We start from the raw sequence: 17,011 nt of genomic DNA, 5'->3' as shown, positions 1-17,011 counted from the left end.
TCCATCCTACTGTCCTTCCTACTGTAGTGTCCTTCCTGCTGTCCCTCCTACTGTAGTGTCCTTCCTACTGTACTTCCTACTGTAGTGTCCTTCCTACTGTCCTTCCTACTGTCTTTCCTACTGTCATTCCTACTGTCCTTCCTACTGTAGTGTCCTTCCTACTGTCCTTCCTACTGTCTTTCCTACTGTCCTTCCTACTGTCCTTCCTACTGTCCGTCCTACTGTCCTTCCTGCTGTTGTGTTTTTCCTACTGTCCCTCCTACTGTAGTGTCCTTCCTACTGTCCTTCCTACTGTTGTGTTCTTCCTACTGTCCCTCCTACTGTAGTGTCCTTCCTACTGTCCCTCCTACTGTAGTGTCCTTCCTACTGTAGTGTCCTTCCTACTGTCATTCCTACTGTCCTTCCTACTGTAGTGTCCTTCCTACTGTCCTTCCTACTGTTCCTCCTACTGTAGTGCCCTTCCTACTGTCTTTCCTACTGTCATTCCTACTGTCCTTCCTACTGTCTTTCCTACTGTCTTTCCTACTGTCCTTCCTACTGTCCTTCTACTGTCCCTCCTACTGTAGTTTCATTCATGCTGCCCTTCCTACTGTCCCTCCTACTGTCCTTCCTACTGTCCTTCCTAGTGTCCTTCTTAGTGTCATTCCCACTGTCCTTCCTACTGTACTTCCTACTGTCCTTCCTGGTGTTCTTCCTAGTGTCCTTCCTAGTGTCCTTCCCACTGTCCTTCCTGCTGTCCTTCCTACTGTCCTTCCTGGTGTCCTTCCTACTGTCCTTCCTAGTGTCCTTCCTAGTGTCCTTCCTACTGTCCTTCCTACTGTCCTTCCGAGTGTCCTTCCTACTGTCCTTCCTACTGTCCTTCCTGCTGTCCTTCCTGCTGTCCTTCCTAGTGTTCTTCCTGCTGTCCTTCCTACTGTCCTTCCACTGTCCTTCCTACTGTCCTTCCTACTGTAGTGTCCTTCCTACTGTCCTTCCTACTGTCTTTCTTACTGTCATTCCTACTGTCCTTCCTACTGTAGTGTCCTTCCTACTGTCCTTCTACTGTCCTTCCTACTGTAGTGTCCTTCCCACTGTCCTTCCTACTGTCCCTCCTACTGTTCTTCCTACTGTCCTTCCTGCTGTCCTTCCTACTGTGCTTCCTGCTGTCCTTCCTACTGTCCTTCCTACTGTCCTTCCTACTGTCCTTCCTTCCTACTGTCCTTCCTACTGTCCTTCCTACTGTCCTTCCTAGTGTCCTTCCTACTGTCCTTCCTACTGTCCTTCCTACTGTAGTGTCTGAATCCCTACCTGTACTGCACCCTCATCTCTCCACAATGACTCACTCTCTCTCACTCTCTCTTCCTGCCTTTTTCTCCTTCCCTCACACACATAAACAAACACACAGACACAATGTCAAAATGTACACAGATACAAACACAGGGTGAGCTTGGAGTGGTAAATATATGGAGAGAAGAAAAACCAGGAAAGATATTCAAACAGCAAGAGAAGACTTGACACAAACAAAACAAATACTAGTCCAAGATATATGTATACTTAGACTACGTTAATGACACAACGCACACACACACACACACACACACACACACACACACACACACACACACACACACACACACACACACACACACACACACACACACACACCTGTATTTCATGCCGGTCAGTTTCCCCGTGGACTCTTTGAGGGAGATGTGGTGTCGGGGTGCGAACGCCCCAAAGCTGCGTGCTATGATGGCCACAGTTCTGAACTTGGCCCGGGCTGCATTGCCGGGGCTGGAGGTATTCTTGTGGTCCCCATTTCCACGTTTCATGTGGGGGTCCGTACATGCTATAGACACCTGCATTGCTGGGCTGGATGGACCGACTGACACTCTCAGAGAAATGTACAGGACAGAGAGTCCAACAGAAGTGAATGAACAGAGAGTTGCAAAAAATGTATTAACAGAGACGGTCCTTGAGAATCTTTAAAAATGTCTTGATCTTTTGTTGAAATGCTCTGTTGGTGTTAAAATGTCCTCCTCGTTAAAATGTCTTCTTTCCGTGTTAAAGTGTTGTTCTGAAAATGTCTTCTGGATGTCGTAGCTCCTTCCTTCTGAAAGGAAAGGTCAGTCCTTACAGAAAAGAGATGGCAGAGACTCGTTAGTTGTCCAGAAAATCACAAACTTCCCCCTTCTTCTAATTCCTTCCTGTCTTCTCCTGGAGAGAATATCTGAACGTGGTCAATAGACTGCCAGAGTCAGAACGCTGAGAGAGATTCCAGAGGGTTGCGATGGGAGTAGAATCTGGTCAGGACTGGTCATCAAGTCTAGTTTAACCACAGAGAGAGGGAGGAGAGGGTGAGGGAGGAGAGTGATAGGGGGGGGGGGGGGGGGGGTGATGGCGTCAGAGGAGGGGTGAGGAGAGGGAGGAGGAGGTGATCTCAGGACGGGGCAAGCTGCTCTGTCATCCTTCACCTCGCTCCGCTCTCTGGCTTCTTCTTTTGTATTTTTCTCCAAACCTTTTTCACGTTCTCTTGCTCCAGCCTGACGATGTTAATGTGTATAACTAATGTGTATCTGCCCCAGATTCCCCTCTTCACAATCTCCTCTTATATTCTATTTCTCCCAGTTATTATGTCACTGTCCTCTTCTTTTCTTTCGTTGTTGTGTTCTCAGCACCATACCTCCATCTCCTCTGGTGGTCCTATCGGGGAGGGAGAGGAATGGAGCGCAGCTCTCGCTCTGGTGGTCCTATCGGGGAGGGAGAGGAATGGAGCTCTCGCTCTCTATCTCTCTCTCACTCATTCTCTCACTCATTCTCTCTCTCTTTGCTCTCACTCATTCTCTCTCTCTCTTTCGCTCTCTCTCAGAAAGACTACTGCTACTGTAAGTACTGGGCATATCAGCAATATAGCACACACACACACACACACACACACACAGACACACACAGACACACACACACACACACACACACACACACACACACACACACACACACACACACACACACACACACACACACACACACACACACACACACACACACACGCACAATATATGTATTTTGATCATTGTATACAGAAGCATTCAGAACAGATCCATGTATGTTCTGTTCTCCATCAGGAAGAGAAAAAGGACTGGGTGATAAATGCTTCTGTTGGGTGGGGAAATAAACAGGGAGGAGGGAGGTGTGGAAAATGCCTGGAATCAGGGAAGAGAGGGAGAGTAAAGCATGTAGTCACTGACTGAAAGAACACAAACACGCACACATGCACACGCACACACACACGCACACGCGCACACACGCACACACACACAGGTTTATCATGATCTTCGGTGTCTCTGGTGACATGTCTGTCATAGAGGAACACTGTGCTGACAAAGGCTTCAAACTGACACGGGGCTGTGATTCACGGAAGATTGTGTGAGTTTGAACCCAGTGGGTTACGTTGAAACAACCAGTTTGTACCCAGTGGGTTACGTTGAAACAACCAGTTTGAACCCAGTGGGTTACGTTGAAACAACCAGTTTGTACTCAGTGGGTTACGTTGAAACAACCAGTTTGAACCCAGTGGGTTACGTTGAAACAACCAGTTTGAACCCAGTGGGTTACGTTGAAACAACCAGTTTGTACTCAGTGGGTTACGTTGAAACAACCAGTTTGAACCCAGTGGGTTACGTTGAAACAACCAGTTTGTACTCAGTGGGTTACGTTGAAACAACCAGTTTGTACTCAGTGGGTTACGTTGAAACAACCTGTTTGTACTCAGTGGGTTACGTTGAAACAACCAGTTTGTACTCAGTGGGTTACGTTGAAACAACCAGTTTGTTCCCAGTGGGTTACGTTGAAACAACCAGTTTGTTCCCAGTGGGTTACGTTGAAACAACCAGTTTGAACCCAGTGGGTTACGTTGAAACAACCAGTTTGTTCCCAGTGGGTTACGTTGAAACAACCAGTTTGTACTCAGTGGGTTACGTTGAAACAACCAGTTTGTACTCAGTGGGTTACGTTGAAACAACCAGTTTGTACTCAGTGGGTTACGTTGAAACAACCAGTTTGTTCCCAGTGGGTTACGTTGAAACAACCAGTTTGTACTCAGTGGGTTACGTTGAAACAACCAGTTTGTACTCAGTGGGTTACGTTGAAACAACCAGTTTGTACCCAGTGGGTTACGTTGAAACAACCAGTTTGTACTCAGTGGGTTACGTTGAAACAACCAGTTTGTACTCAGTGGGTTACGTTGAAACAACCAGTTTGTACCCAGTGGGTTACGTTGAAACAACCAGTTTGTACCCAGTGGGTTACGTTGAAACAACCAGTTTGTACCCAGTGGGTTACGTTGAAACAACCAGTTTGTACTCAGTGGGTTACGTTGAAACAACCAGTTTGAACCCAGTGGGTTACGTTGAAACAACCAGTTTGAACCCAGTGGGTTACGTTGAAACAACCAGTTTGTACCAGTGGGTTACGTTGAAACAACCAGTTTGTACCCAGTGGGTTACGTTGAAACAACCAGTTTGTACCCAGTGGGTTACGTTGAAACAACCAGTTTGTACTCAGTGGGTTACGTTGAAACAACCAGTTTGTACTCAGTGGGTTACGTTGAAACAACCAGTTTGTTCCTCAGTGGGTTACGTTGAAACAACCAGTTTGTACTCGGTGGGTTACGTTGAAACAACCAGTTTGTTCCCAGTGGGTTACGTTGAAACAACCAGTTTGTTCCCAGTGGGTTACGTTGAAACAACCAGTTTGTTCCCAGTGGGTTACGTTGAAACAACCAGTTTGTACTCAGTGGGTTACGTTGAAACAACCAGTTTGTACCCAGTGGGTTACGTTGAAACAACCAGTTTGTACCCAGTGGGTTACGTTGAAACAACCAGTTTGTACCCAGTGGGTTACGTTGAAACAACCAGTTTGTACTCAGTGGGTTACGTTGAAACAACCAGTTTGAACCCAGTGGGTTACGTTGAAACAACCAGTTTGAACCCAGTGGGTTACGTTGAAACAACCAGTTTGTACCCAGTGGGTTACGTTGAAACAACCAGTTTGAACCCAGTGGGTTACGTTGAAACAACCAGTTTGAACCCAGTGGGTTACGTTGAAACAACCAGTTTGTACCCAGTGGGTTACGTTGAAACAACCAGTTTGAACCCAGTGGGTTACGTTGAAACAACCAGTTTGAACCCAGTGGGTTACGTTGAAACAACCAGTTTGTACTCAGTGGGTTACGTTGAAACAACCAGTTTGTACTCAGTGGGTTACGTTGAAACAACCAGTTTGTTCCCAGTGGGTTACGTTGAAACAACCAGTTTGTACTCGGTGGGTTACGTTGAAACAACCAGTTTGTTCCCAGTGGGTTACGTTGAAACAACCAGTTTGTTCCCAGTGGGTTACGTTGAAACAACCAGTTTGTTCCCAGTGGGTTACGTTGAAACAACCAGTTTGTACTCAGTGGGTTACGTTGAAACAACCAGTTTGTACCCAGTGGGTTACGTTGAAACAACCAGTTTGTACTCAGTGGGTTACGTTGAAACAACCAGTTTGTACTCAGTGGGTTACGTTGAAACAACCAGTTTGTACCCAGTGGGTTACGTTGAAACAACCAGTTTGTACCCAGTGGGTTACGTTGAAACAACCAGTTTGTACCCAGTGGGTTACGTTGAAACAACCAGTTTGTACCCAGTGGGTTACGTTGAAACAACCAGTTTGTACCCAGTGGGTTACGTTGAAACAACCAGTTTGTACTCAGTGGGTTACGTTGAAACAACCCAACTTCATTCTCTATGACTCTGCATCTCTACAATATTGTATAAAAATCATAACAATTTGAAAGTTCCCATTGCCTGGATCAATTCAATTTCAATCAAATGTATTTAATAAGTTCCTTTGTTTACATCAGCCGATGTCACAAGGTGCTGTACAGAAACCCAGCCTAAAACCCCCAAACAGCAAGCAATGCAGGGTGTAGAAGCACGGTGTTTTGTACATGGCATAATACTGACGGAATGATATAGTATTCTGTGCACTCATTGCCGGTTTATTTATTTTATTTTTATTTCACCTTTATTTAACCAGGTAGGCTAGTTGAGAACAAGTTCTCATTTGCAACTGCGACCTGGCCAAGATAAAGCATAGCAGTGTGAACAGACAACACAGAGTGACACATGGAGTAAACAATTAACAAGTCAATAACACAGTAGGAAAAAAAAGGGGGGAGTCTATATACAATGTGTGCAAAAGGCATGAGGTAGGCGAATAATTACAATTTTGCAGATTAACACTGGAGTGATAAATGATCAGATGGTCATGTACAGGTAGAGATATTGGTGTGCAAAGGAGCAGAAAAGTAAATAAATAAAAACAGTATGGGGATGAGGTAGGTGAAAATGGGTGGGCTATTTACCAATAGACTATGTACAGCTGCAGCGATCGGTTAGATGCTCAGATAGCTGATGTTTGAAGTTGGTGAGGGAGATAAAAGTCTCCAACTTCAGCGATTTTTGCAATTCGATCCAGTCACAGGCAGCAGAGTACTGGAACGAAAGGCTGCCAAATTAGGTGTTGGCTTTAGGGATGATCAGTGAGATACACCTGCTGGAGCGCGTGCTACGGATGGGTGTTACCATCGTGACCAGTGAACTGAGATAAGGCGGAGCTTTACCTAGCATGGACTTGTAGATGACCTGGAGCCAGTGGGTCTGGCGACTAGAGCATACAAGTCGCAGTGGTGGGTGGTATAAGGTGCTTTAGTGACAAAACGGATGGCACTGTGATAGACTGCATCCAGTTTGCTGAGTAGAGTGTTGGAAGCCATTTTGTAGATGACATCGCCGAAGTCGAGGATAGGTAGGATAGTCAGTTTTACTAGGGTAAGCTTGGCGGCGTGAGTGAAGGAGGCTTTGTTGCGGAATAGAAAGCCGACTCTTGATTTGATTTTCGATTGGAGATGTTTGATATGAGTCTGGAAGGAGAGTTTGCAGTCTAGCCAGACACCTAGGTACTTATAGATGTCCACATATTCAAGGTCGGAACCATCCAGGGTGGTGATGCTAGTCGGGCATGCGGGTGCAGGCAGCGATCGGTTGAAAAGCATGCATTTGGTTTTACTCGCGTTTAAGAGCAGTTGGAGGCCACGGAAGGAGTGCTGTATGGCCCGAGAATTGAACCCTGTGGCACCCCCATAGAGACCGCCAGAGGACCGGACAGCATGCCCTCCGATTTGACACACTGAACTCTGTCTGCAAAGTAATTGGTGAACCAGGCAAGGCAGTCATCCGAAAAACCGAGGCTACTGAGTCTGCCGATAAGAATATGGTGATTGACAGAGTCGAAGGCCTTGGCAAGGTCGATGAAGACGGCTGCACAGTACTGTCTTTTATCGATGGCGGTTATGATATCGTTTAGTACCTTGAGTGTGGCTGAGGTGCACCCGTGACCGGCTCGGAAACCAGATTGCACAGCGGAGAAGGTACGGTGGGATTTGAGATGGTCAGTGACCTGTTTGTTGACTTGGCTTTCGAAGACCTTAGATAGGCAGGGCAGGATGGATATAGGTCTGTAACAGTTTGGGTCCAGGGTGTCTCCCCCTTTGAAGAGGGGGATGACTGCGGCAGCTTTCCAATCCTTGGGGATCTCGGACATTATGAAAGAGAGGTTGACCAGGCTGGTAATAGGGGTTGCGACAATGGCGGCGGATAGTTTCAGAAATAGAGGGTCCAGATTGTCAAGCCCAGCTGATTTGTACGGGTCCAGGTTTTGGAGCTCTTTCAGAACATCTGCTATCTGGATTTGGGTAAAGGAGAACCTGGAGAAGCTTGGGCGAGGAGCTGCGGGGGGGGCGGAGCTGTTGGCCGAGGTTGGAGTAGCCAGGCGGAAGGCATGGCCAGCCGTTGAGAAATGCTTATTGAAGTTTTCGATAATCATGGATTTATCGGTGGTGACTGTATTACCTAGCCTCAGTGCAGTGGGCAGCTGGGAGGAAGTGCTCTTGTTCTCCATGGACTTCACAGTGTCCCAGAACTTTTTGGAGTTGGAGCTACAGGATGCAAACTTCTGCCTGAAGAAGCTGGCCTTAGCTTTCCTGACTGACTGCGTGTATTGGTTCCTGACTTCCCTGAACAGTTGCATATCACGGGGACTATTCGATGCTATTGCAGTCCGCCACAGGATGTTTTTGTGCTGGTCGAGGGCAGTCAGGTCTGGAGTGAACCAAGGGCTGTATTTGTTCTTAGTTCTGCATTTTTTGAACGGAGCATGCTTATCTAAAATGGAGAGGAAGTTACTTTTAAAGAATGACCAGGCATCCTCAACTGACGGGATGAGGTCAATGTCCTTCCAGGATACCCGGGCCAGGTCGATTAGGAAGGCCTGCTCACAGAAGTGTTTTAGGGAGCGTTTGACAGTGATGAGGGGTGGTCGTTTGACTGCGGCTCCGTAGCGGATACAGGCAATGAGGCAGTGATCGCTGAGATCCTGGTTGAAGACAGCGGAGGTGTATTTGGAGGGCCAGTTGGTCAGGATGACGTCTATGAGGGTGCCCTTGTTTACAGAGTTAGGGTTGTACCTGGTGGGTTCCTTGATGATTTGTGTGAGATTGAGGGCATCTAGCTTAGATTGTAGGACTGCCGGGGTGTTAAGCATATCCCAGTTTAGGTCACCTAACAGAACAAACTCTGAAGCTAGATGGGGGGGCGATCAATTCACAAATGGTGTCCAGGGCACAGCTGGGAGCTGAGGGGGGTCGGTAGCAGGCGGCAACAGTGAGAGACTTATTTCTGGAGAGAGTCATTTTCAAAATTAGTAGTTCGAACTGTTTGGGTATGGACCTGGAAAGTATGACATTACTTTGCAGGCTATCTCTGCAGAAGACTGCAACTCCTCCCCCTTTGGCAGTTCTATCTTGACGGAAGATGTTATAGTTGGGTATGGAAATCTCTGAATTTTTGGTGGCCTTCCTGAGCCAGGATTCAGACACAGCAAGGACATCAGGGTTAGCAGAGTGTGCTAAAGCAGTGAGTAAAACAAACTTAGTGAGGAGGCTTCTGATGTTGACATGCATGAAACCAAGGCTTTTTCGATCACAGAAGTCAACAAATGAGGGTGTCTGGGGACATGCAGGGCCTGGGTTTACCTCCACATCACCCGCGGAACAGAGAAGGAGTAGTATGAGGGTGCGGCTAAAGGCTATCAAAACTGGTCGCCTAGAGCGTTGGGGACAGAGAATAAGAGGAGCAGGTTTCTGGGCATGGTAGAATATATTCAGGGCATAATGCGCAGACAGGGGTATGGTGGGGTGCGGGTACAGCGGAGGTAAGCCCAGGCCCTGGGTGATGATGAGAGGTTGTATCTCTGGACATGCTGGTTGTAATGGGTGAGGTCACCGCATGTGTGGGAGGTGGGACAAAGGAGTTATCAGGGGTATGAAGAGTGGAACTAGGGGCTCCATTGTGAACTAAAACAATGATAACTAACCTGAACAACAGTATACAAGGCATATTGACATTTGAGAGAGACATACAGCGAGGCATACAGTAATCACAGGTGTTGAATTGGGAAAGCTAGCTAAAACAGTAGGTGAGATAACAACAGCTAATCAGCTAGCACGACAACAGCAGGTAAGATGGCGTTGACTAGGCAACGGGGCCAACAAATAAAACAAACAAGCAGAATGGAGTACCGTGATTAATGGACAGTCCAGCGTGCATCAGCTATGTGGCCAAGAGATCAGTGTCCAGGGGGCAGCGGTGGATGGGGCAGGGAAGCTGGACTGGCGAGTGTTATCCAGGTTTAAAAAAACTAACAATGACTAAATAGCTTGTAGCTTAGTTAGCTGGTTAGCTTCTGGAGGTTCTTGAGTGTGTTCTAGAAAATTAAAAATAATAGCGATTCCGTATCACATTGGGTGAGGCAGGTTTCCGGAAGGTATAAACAAATTAAAAATCAAAAAGAGATAGAAAGTAAATATGGGTGTTTGGTTCGCGGCAATTCAGACGGTTAGCAGGCCTGTGCTAGCAAGCTAACAGTTCGTAGATAGCTAGATAGCTAGTTGTGAAGATCCAGCTGAAAAATGTTCCGTTTGCGGTGGGAATCTGGGGATGAATCCGGGGATGAAAAATAAATAGGTCCGTTATGCTCTGGTTAGAGTCGCGTTGTTCGAACTGGCGAGAGCTTTCCGGGCTGAAGGTTAGCTGATGACCGGTTAGCTGAAGACCGCTAGCATAGCTGGTGGTTAGCTGGCTAGCTTCAGTTGAGGGGTTCCGGTTCCGAAGTAAATATAAATACTTTAGGAAAAATAGCTACATTGGGTGAGGCGGGTTGCAGGAGAGTATTTGGAAGCTTAGGTTTAGCAAAAAGTTTTTAAAGAGATATGCGAAGGAAAATATGTAAAAAACGAAAAAGAAACGATATATACAGGGGACACGACACGACAGGACGACTTACTGCTACGCCATCTTGGATTTCAGTGAACAGAACTGATGAAAAGAACGTGTTAATATTCTGTCAACGAAACACTTAACGGTGATTTTTGTATTCATTGATGACATTTGTATTTAATGTTTTGTAAAAAGGGATCTGAGACATGCAGCAGTGTTTTTAGCATGTACATCTTGGTGGGGCAAACTCAAAAAAATGATGTTTTTGATGCATGCCATCAAAGCCACTACACAACACAACACTAAACAATACATTAATTGCACTATAATGGTGACAAACGGTGCCCCACAAACTGTTAGGGTCCACATCAAGCTGTCCCAACAACAGAGCTTTCTTTTCAGCACCATGGAGTGAATCCTTACCACTGCTCCACCTGGCTTTCAGCGGAGCCTTGTCTGGCAGTGAAACATTTCATTCAGCCTCATTTACTGCCTTAAAAAAACATGGCTGATATGGCTGACTTGCTTAACAACCGCTTCGACAACATCCGGTGAAATTGCAGAGTGCGAAATTCAAAATAAATTATTGGAAATATTTAACTTTCATAAAATCACAAGTGCAATACACCAAAATACAGCTAAACTTCTTGTTAATCCAGCCACCGTGTCAGATTTCAAAAAGGCTTTACGGCAAAAGAAAACCATGCTATTATCTGAGGACAGCACCCAATCAAACAAACAAACACATGACAATCATATTTCATCCCGCCGGCGCCACACAAAATTCAGAAATAACGATGTAATTCATGCCTTACCTTTGAAGATCTTCTTTTGTTGGCACTCCAATATGTCCCATAAACATCACAAATGCCCTTTTGTTCGATTAATTCCATCGTTATATCCCCAAAAAGTCCATTTATTTGGCGTGTTTGATTCAGAAAAACACCGGTTCCAACGCGCCCAACATGACTATACATTATCTAATAAATTACCTGTAATCTTGGTCCAAACATTTCAAACAATTTTCCTAATACAACATTCGGTATTTTCAAACGTAAATGAAAGTGGAGCGAGCTCTAGGTTGCGCGCCCCAAACACAACAATACACTAGACTCTGAACAGCCATACTTCTTCATTATGCAAAAGAAAAACATCAACCAATTTCTAAAGACTGTTGAGATCTAGTGGAAGCTCTAGGAACTGCAATCAGATGCCTCAGGAATCTAGAAAACACAGTCACAAAACAATTCCTGGATGGTTTGTCCTTGGGGTTTCGCCTGCCAAATAAGTTCTGTTATTCTCACAGACATAATTTAAAGTTTTATAAACTGTAGAGTGTTTTCTATCCAAATCTACTAATTATATGCATATCCTAGCTTCTAGGTCTGAGTAGCAGGCAGTTTACTTTGGGCCCGCTTTTCATCTGGACGTGAAAATACCGCCCCCTATCCCAAACATGTTTTTAAACAAATGTGGTTCCTGACAAATGAGATGTACAAACTATGGCATATGATGGGACGATGAGCGGATAAGAGGCAATCCGTGATTTTGATTAATTAAGACATTGATGAACGAGCTAAGATGGATGTAGTCAATATAACTATTTGTTCAGCACTTTTGAAATGTACAGCGGCAGAATTCAGACCATGGGCCGTTCTTACCTTGAGTCAGGTTTCTGATCACTGACCTTGAGTCAGGTTTCTGATCACTGACCCCGAGTCAGGTTTCTGATCACTGACCCCGAGTCAGGTTTCTGATCACTGACCCCGAGTATAAGGTTTCTGATCACTGACCCCGAGTAAGGTTTCTGATCACTGACCCCGAGTCAGGTTTCTGATCACTGACCCTGGGTCAGGTTTCCGCTCACTGACCCTGAGTCAGGTTTCTGATCCTGGGGTAGTAGCTTGGCCCTTATCTCAACAACACTGGACTACTAGCTACCTCTGAAATATTACACAGTCCACACACACCACTCCACATTTTCATTCCACATCGCCTCAAAATAGCAACCCTCAACCTACATCTCTCAACTCACACCCAAATACTGATCTATGCTTTTATATCTGGCTAGGGGCTGCTGGGAATAATTGCATTAAACCACAAACACCCAGAGAAAGAAAAAGTACATGCATTAGGACTGATGAACTGCACATCGGAACAGAGATTGGACTCGACTGTGCAATCATCTACTTCACCACACACCAGTCAATTACTCCTCCTCCCTCCCTCCATCTCTCCATATCTACACTCCCTCCTCCTCCTACCTCCATCTCTCCATATCTACACTCCCTCCTCCTCCTCCTCCTCCTCCTCCTCCTCCCATCCCTCCATCCTCCTCCTACCATCCCTCCATCCTTCTCCCTCTCCCTCCATCTCTCCATATCTACACCCTCCATCCTCCCTCCTCCTCCTCCTCCTCCCATCCCTCCATCCTTCTCCTACCATCCCTCCCTCCTTGTCCCTCCCTCCATCTCTCCATATCTACACTCCCTCCTCCTCCTCCTCCTCCTACCATCCCTCCATCCTTCTCCCCATCCCTCCATCCCTCCATCTCTCCATCTACCTCCCTCCTCCTCCTCCTCCTCCTCCTCCTCCTCCTCCTCCTCCCATCCCTCCATCCTTCTCCTACCATCCCTCCCCTCCTCCCTCCTCCCTCCCTCCATCCTCCTCCATATCCACTCCCTCCTCCTCCTCCTCCTCCTACCATCCCTCCATCCTCCTCCCCTACCATCCCTCCATCCTCCTCCTACCATCCCTCCATCCTCCTCCTACCATCCCTCCATCCTCCTCCATCCTCCTCCTACCATCCCTCCATCCTCCATCCTCCTCCCTCCATCCCCTCCATCCATCCCTCCATCCTCCTCCATCCTCCTCCTACCATCCCTCCATCCTCCTCCTACCATCCCTCCATCCTCCTCCATCCTCCTCCATCCTCCTCCTACCATCCCTCCATCCTCCTCCTCCCTCCTCTCCATCCTACCCTCTCCCTCCATCCTCCTCCTACCATCCCTCCATCCTCCTCCTACCATCCCTCCATCCTCCTCCATCCCTCCTCCTACCATCCCTCCATCCTCCTCCTACCATCCCTCCATCTCTCCATATCTCCACTCCCTCCTCCTCCTACCTCCATCTCTCCATATCTACACTCCCTCCTCCTCCTCCTCCTCCTACCATCCCTCCACCCTCCTCCTACCATCCCTCCCTCCTTCTCCCTCCCTCCATCTCTCCATATCTACACTCCCTCCTCCTCCTCCTCCTCCTCCTCCTCCTCCTCCTACCATCCCTCCATCCTTCTACCATCCCTCCCTCCTTCTCCCTCCCTCCATCTCTCCATATCTACACTCCCTCCTCCTCCTCCTCCTCCTCCTACCATCCCTCCATCCTTCTCCTACCATCCCTCCCTCCTTCTCCCCTCCCTCCATCTCTCCATATCTACACTCCCTCCCTCCTCCTCCTCCTCCTCCTCTCCTCCCTCCTACCATCCTACCATCCCTCCATCCTCCTCCTACCATCCTCCTCCATCCTCCTCCTACCATCCCTCCATCCTCCTCCTACCATCCCTCCCATCCTCCTCCTCCTCCTCCATCCCTCCATCCTCCTCCATCCTCCTCCTACCATCCCTCCATCCTCCTCCTACCATCCCTCCATCCTTCTCCTACCATCCCTCCCTCCCCTCCTACCATCCCTCCCTCCCCCTCCTACCATCCCTCCATCCTTCTCCCTACCTCCATCTCTCCATATCTACACCCCTCCTCCATCTCCTCCTCCTCCTCCTCCTCCTCCTCCTCCTCCTCCTACCATCCCTCCCTCCTTCTCCTCCTCCTCCTACCATCCTCCCTCCTTCCCTCCCTCCTCCTCCTCCTACCATCCCTCCCTCCTCCTCCCTCCTCCTCCTCCTCCTCCCATCCCTCCCTCCTCCTCCCTCCCTCCATCTCTCCATCTCTCCATATATACACTCCCTCCTCCTCCTCCTCCTCCTACCATCCCTCCCTTCTTCCATCTCTCCATATATACACTCCCTCCTCCTCCTCCTCCTCCTCCTCCTTCCCTCTTCTCCTACCATCCCTCCCTCCTTCTCCTCCTCCTCCTCCTACCATCCCTCCTCTCCCTCCTTCTCCTACCATCCCTCCATCTCTCCATCCCTCCATCTCTCACTCCCTCCTCCTCCTCCTCCTCCTCCTCCTACCCTATCCCTCCCTCCTTCTCCCTCCTTCCATCTCTCCATATATACACTCCCTCCTCCTCCTCCTCCTCCCCGTCCTCCTCATACCATCCCTCCTTCTCCCTCCCTCCATCTCTCCATATCAACACCCTCCTCCTCCTCCTCCTCCTCCCATCCCTCCATGCTCCTCCTACCACCCCTCCCTCCTTCTCCCTCCCTCCATCTCTCCATATATACACTCCCTCCTCCTCCTCCTCCTCCTACCATCCCTCCATCCTTCTCCCTCCCTCCATCTCTCCATATCTACACTCCCTCCTCCTCCTCCTCCTCCTCCTCCTCCTACCATCCCTCCATCCTTCTCCCTCCCTCCATCTCTCCATATCTACACTCCCTCCTCCTCCCTCCTCCCTCCTCCTACCACCCCTCCCTCCTTCTCCTACCTCCATCTCTCCATATATACACTCCCTCCTCCTCCTCCTCCTCCTCCTCCTCCTCCCATCCCTCCATCCTCCTCCTACCATCCCTCCCTCCTTCTCCTCCCCTCCATCTCTCCATATCTACACTCCCTCCTCCTCCTCCTCCTCCTCCTCCACCATCCCTCCATCCTTCTCCCCTCCCTCCATCTCTCCATATACACATCTCCCTCCTCCTCCTCCTCCTCCTCCTCCTCCTCCCATCCCTCCATCCTTCTCCTACCATCCCTCCCTCCTTCTCCCTTCTCCTCCATCTCTCCATATCTACACTCCCTCCTCCTCCTCCCTCCTCCTCCTCCTCCTCCTCCTCTCCATCCCTACCATCCCTCCATCCTCCTCTCCTCCATCCCTCCCCTCCTCCCCTATCTACCATCCCTCCATCCTCCTCCTACCATCCCTCCATCCTCCTCCTACCATCCCTCCATCCTCCTCCATCCTCCTCCTACCATCCCTCCATCCTCCTCCTACCATCCCTCCATCCTCCTCCTACCATCCCTCCATCCTCCTCCTACCATCCCTCCATCCTTCTCCTACCATCCCTCCCTCCCCCTCCTACCATCCCTCCCTCCCCCTCCTACCATCCCTCCATCCTTCTCCCTACCTCCATCTCTCCATATCTACACCCCTCCTCCTCCTCCTCCTCCTCCTCCTCCTCCTCCTACCATCCCTCCCTCCTTCTCCTCCTCCTCCTACCATCCCTCCCTCCTTCTCCTCCTCCTCCTACCATCCCTCCCTCCTTCTCCTCCTCCTCCTCCTACCATCCCTCCCTCCTTCTCCCTCCCTCCATCTCTCCATATATACACTCCCTCCTCCTCCTCCTCCTCCTACCATCCCTCCCTCCTTCCATCTCTCCCATATATACACTCCCTCCTCCTCCTCCTCCTCCTCCTCCTCCCTCCTTCTTCTACCATCCCTCCCTCCTTCTCCTCCTCCTCCTACCATCCCTCCCTCCTTCTCCTCCTCCTCCTACCATCCCTCCCTCCTTCTCCTCCTCCTCCTACCATCCCTCCCTCCTTCTCCTCCTCCTCCTCCTACCATCCCTCCCTCCTTCTCCCTCCCTCCATCTCTCCATATATACACTCCCCTCCTCCCTCCTCCTCCTCCTACCATCCCTCCATCCTTCTCCCTCCCTCCATCTCTCCATATCTACATCCCTCCCTCCTCCTCCTCCTCCTCCTCCTCCTCCTCCTCCTACCATCCCTCCATCCTTCTCCCTCCCTCCATCTCTCCATATCTACACTCCCTCCTCCTCCTCCTCCTCCTCCTCCCATCCCTCCATCCTCCTCCTACCATCCCTCCCTCCTTCTCCCTCCCCTCCATCTCTCCATATCTACACTCCCCTCCTCCTCCTCCTCCTCCTCCCTACCATCCCTCCATCCTTCTCCCTCCCTCCATCTCTCCATATATACACTCCTCCTCCTCCTCCCATCCCTCCATCCTCCTCCCTCCCACCCTCTCTCCTCCTCCTACACCCCTCCTCCTCCTCCTCCTCCTCCCTACCTCCATCTCTCCATATCTACACCCCTCCTCCTCCTCCTCCTTCTCCCTACCTCCATCTCTCCATATCTACACTCCTCCTCCTCCTCCCCTCCTCCCTCCATCCTCCTCCTCCCACCCTCTCTCCATATCTACACCCCTCCTCCTCCTCCTCCTCCTCCTCCTCCCATCCCTCCATCCTCCTCCCTCCCACCCTCTCTCCATATCTACACCCCCTCCTCCTCCTCCTCCCCCACCCTCTCTCCATATCTACACCTCCTCCTCCTCCTCCTCCTCCTCATACCATCCCTCCCTCCTCCTCCTCCTTCCCACCCTCTCTCCATATCTACACCCCCCCCCTCCTCCTCCTCCTCCTCCCTCCTCCTACCATCCCTCCATCCTCCTCCCTCCCACCCTCTCTCCATATCTCCACCCCTCCTCCTCCTACCATCCCTCCATCCTCCTCCCTCCCACCCTCTCTCCATATCTACACCCCTCCTCCTCCTCCTCCTCCTCCTCCTACCATCCCACCCTCTCTCCATATC

The 17,011-nt window shown here is 49.4% G+C and overlaps 1 protein-coding gene across 2 annotated transcripts in view; it reads right to left on the bottom strand.

Moving 5' to 3' along the window:
* LOC115124049 (voltage-gated potassium channel subunit beta-1) overlaps positions 1-17,011 on the bottom strand; it is a 322,712-nt gene that overhangs the window by 245,826 nt on the left and 59,875 nt on the right. Inside the window, exon 1 of one of the 2 annotated variants that reach the window (XM_065024230.1) lies at positions 1,645-2,368. The exons of the other annotated variant lie outside the window; for it this stretch is intronic. Within the exon in view, the coding sequence (XP_064880302.1) occupies positions 1,645-1,844 (200 nt within the window). The 5' untranslated portion in view covers positions 1,845-2,368. Of the gene's footprint in view, positions 1-1,644; positions 2,369-17,011 lie in introns of those variants that run through there. 2 annotated transcript variants of the gene reach the window in all.

Source organism: Oncorhynchus nerka, linkage group LG11 (genome assembly GCF_034236695.1).
Source record: "Oncorhynchus nerka isolate Pitt River linkage group LG11, Oner_Uvic_2.0, whole genome shotgun sequence".
NCBI classification, from domain to species: Eukaryota; Metazoa; Chordata; class Actinopteri; order Salmoniformes; family Salmonidae; genus Oncorhynchus; species Oncorhynchus nerka.
This window is presented reverse-complemented; position numbering and strand designations above follow the sequence as displayed.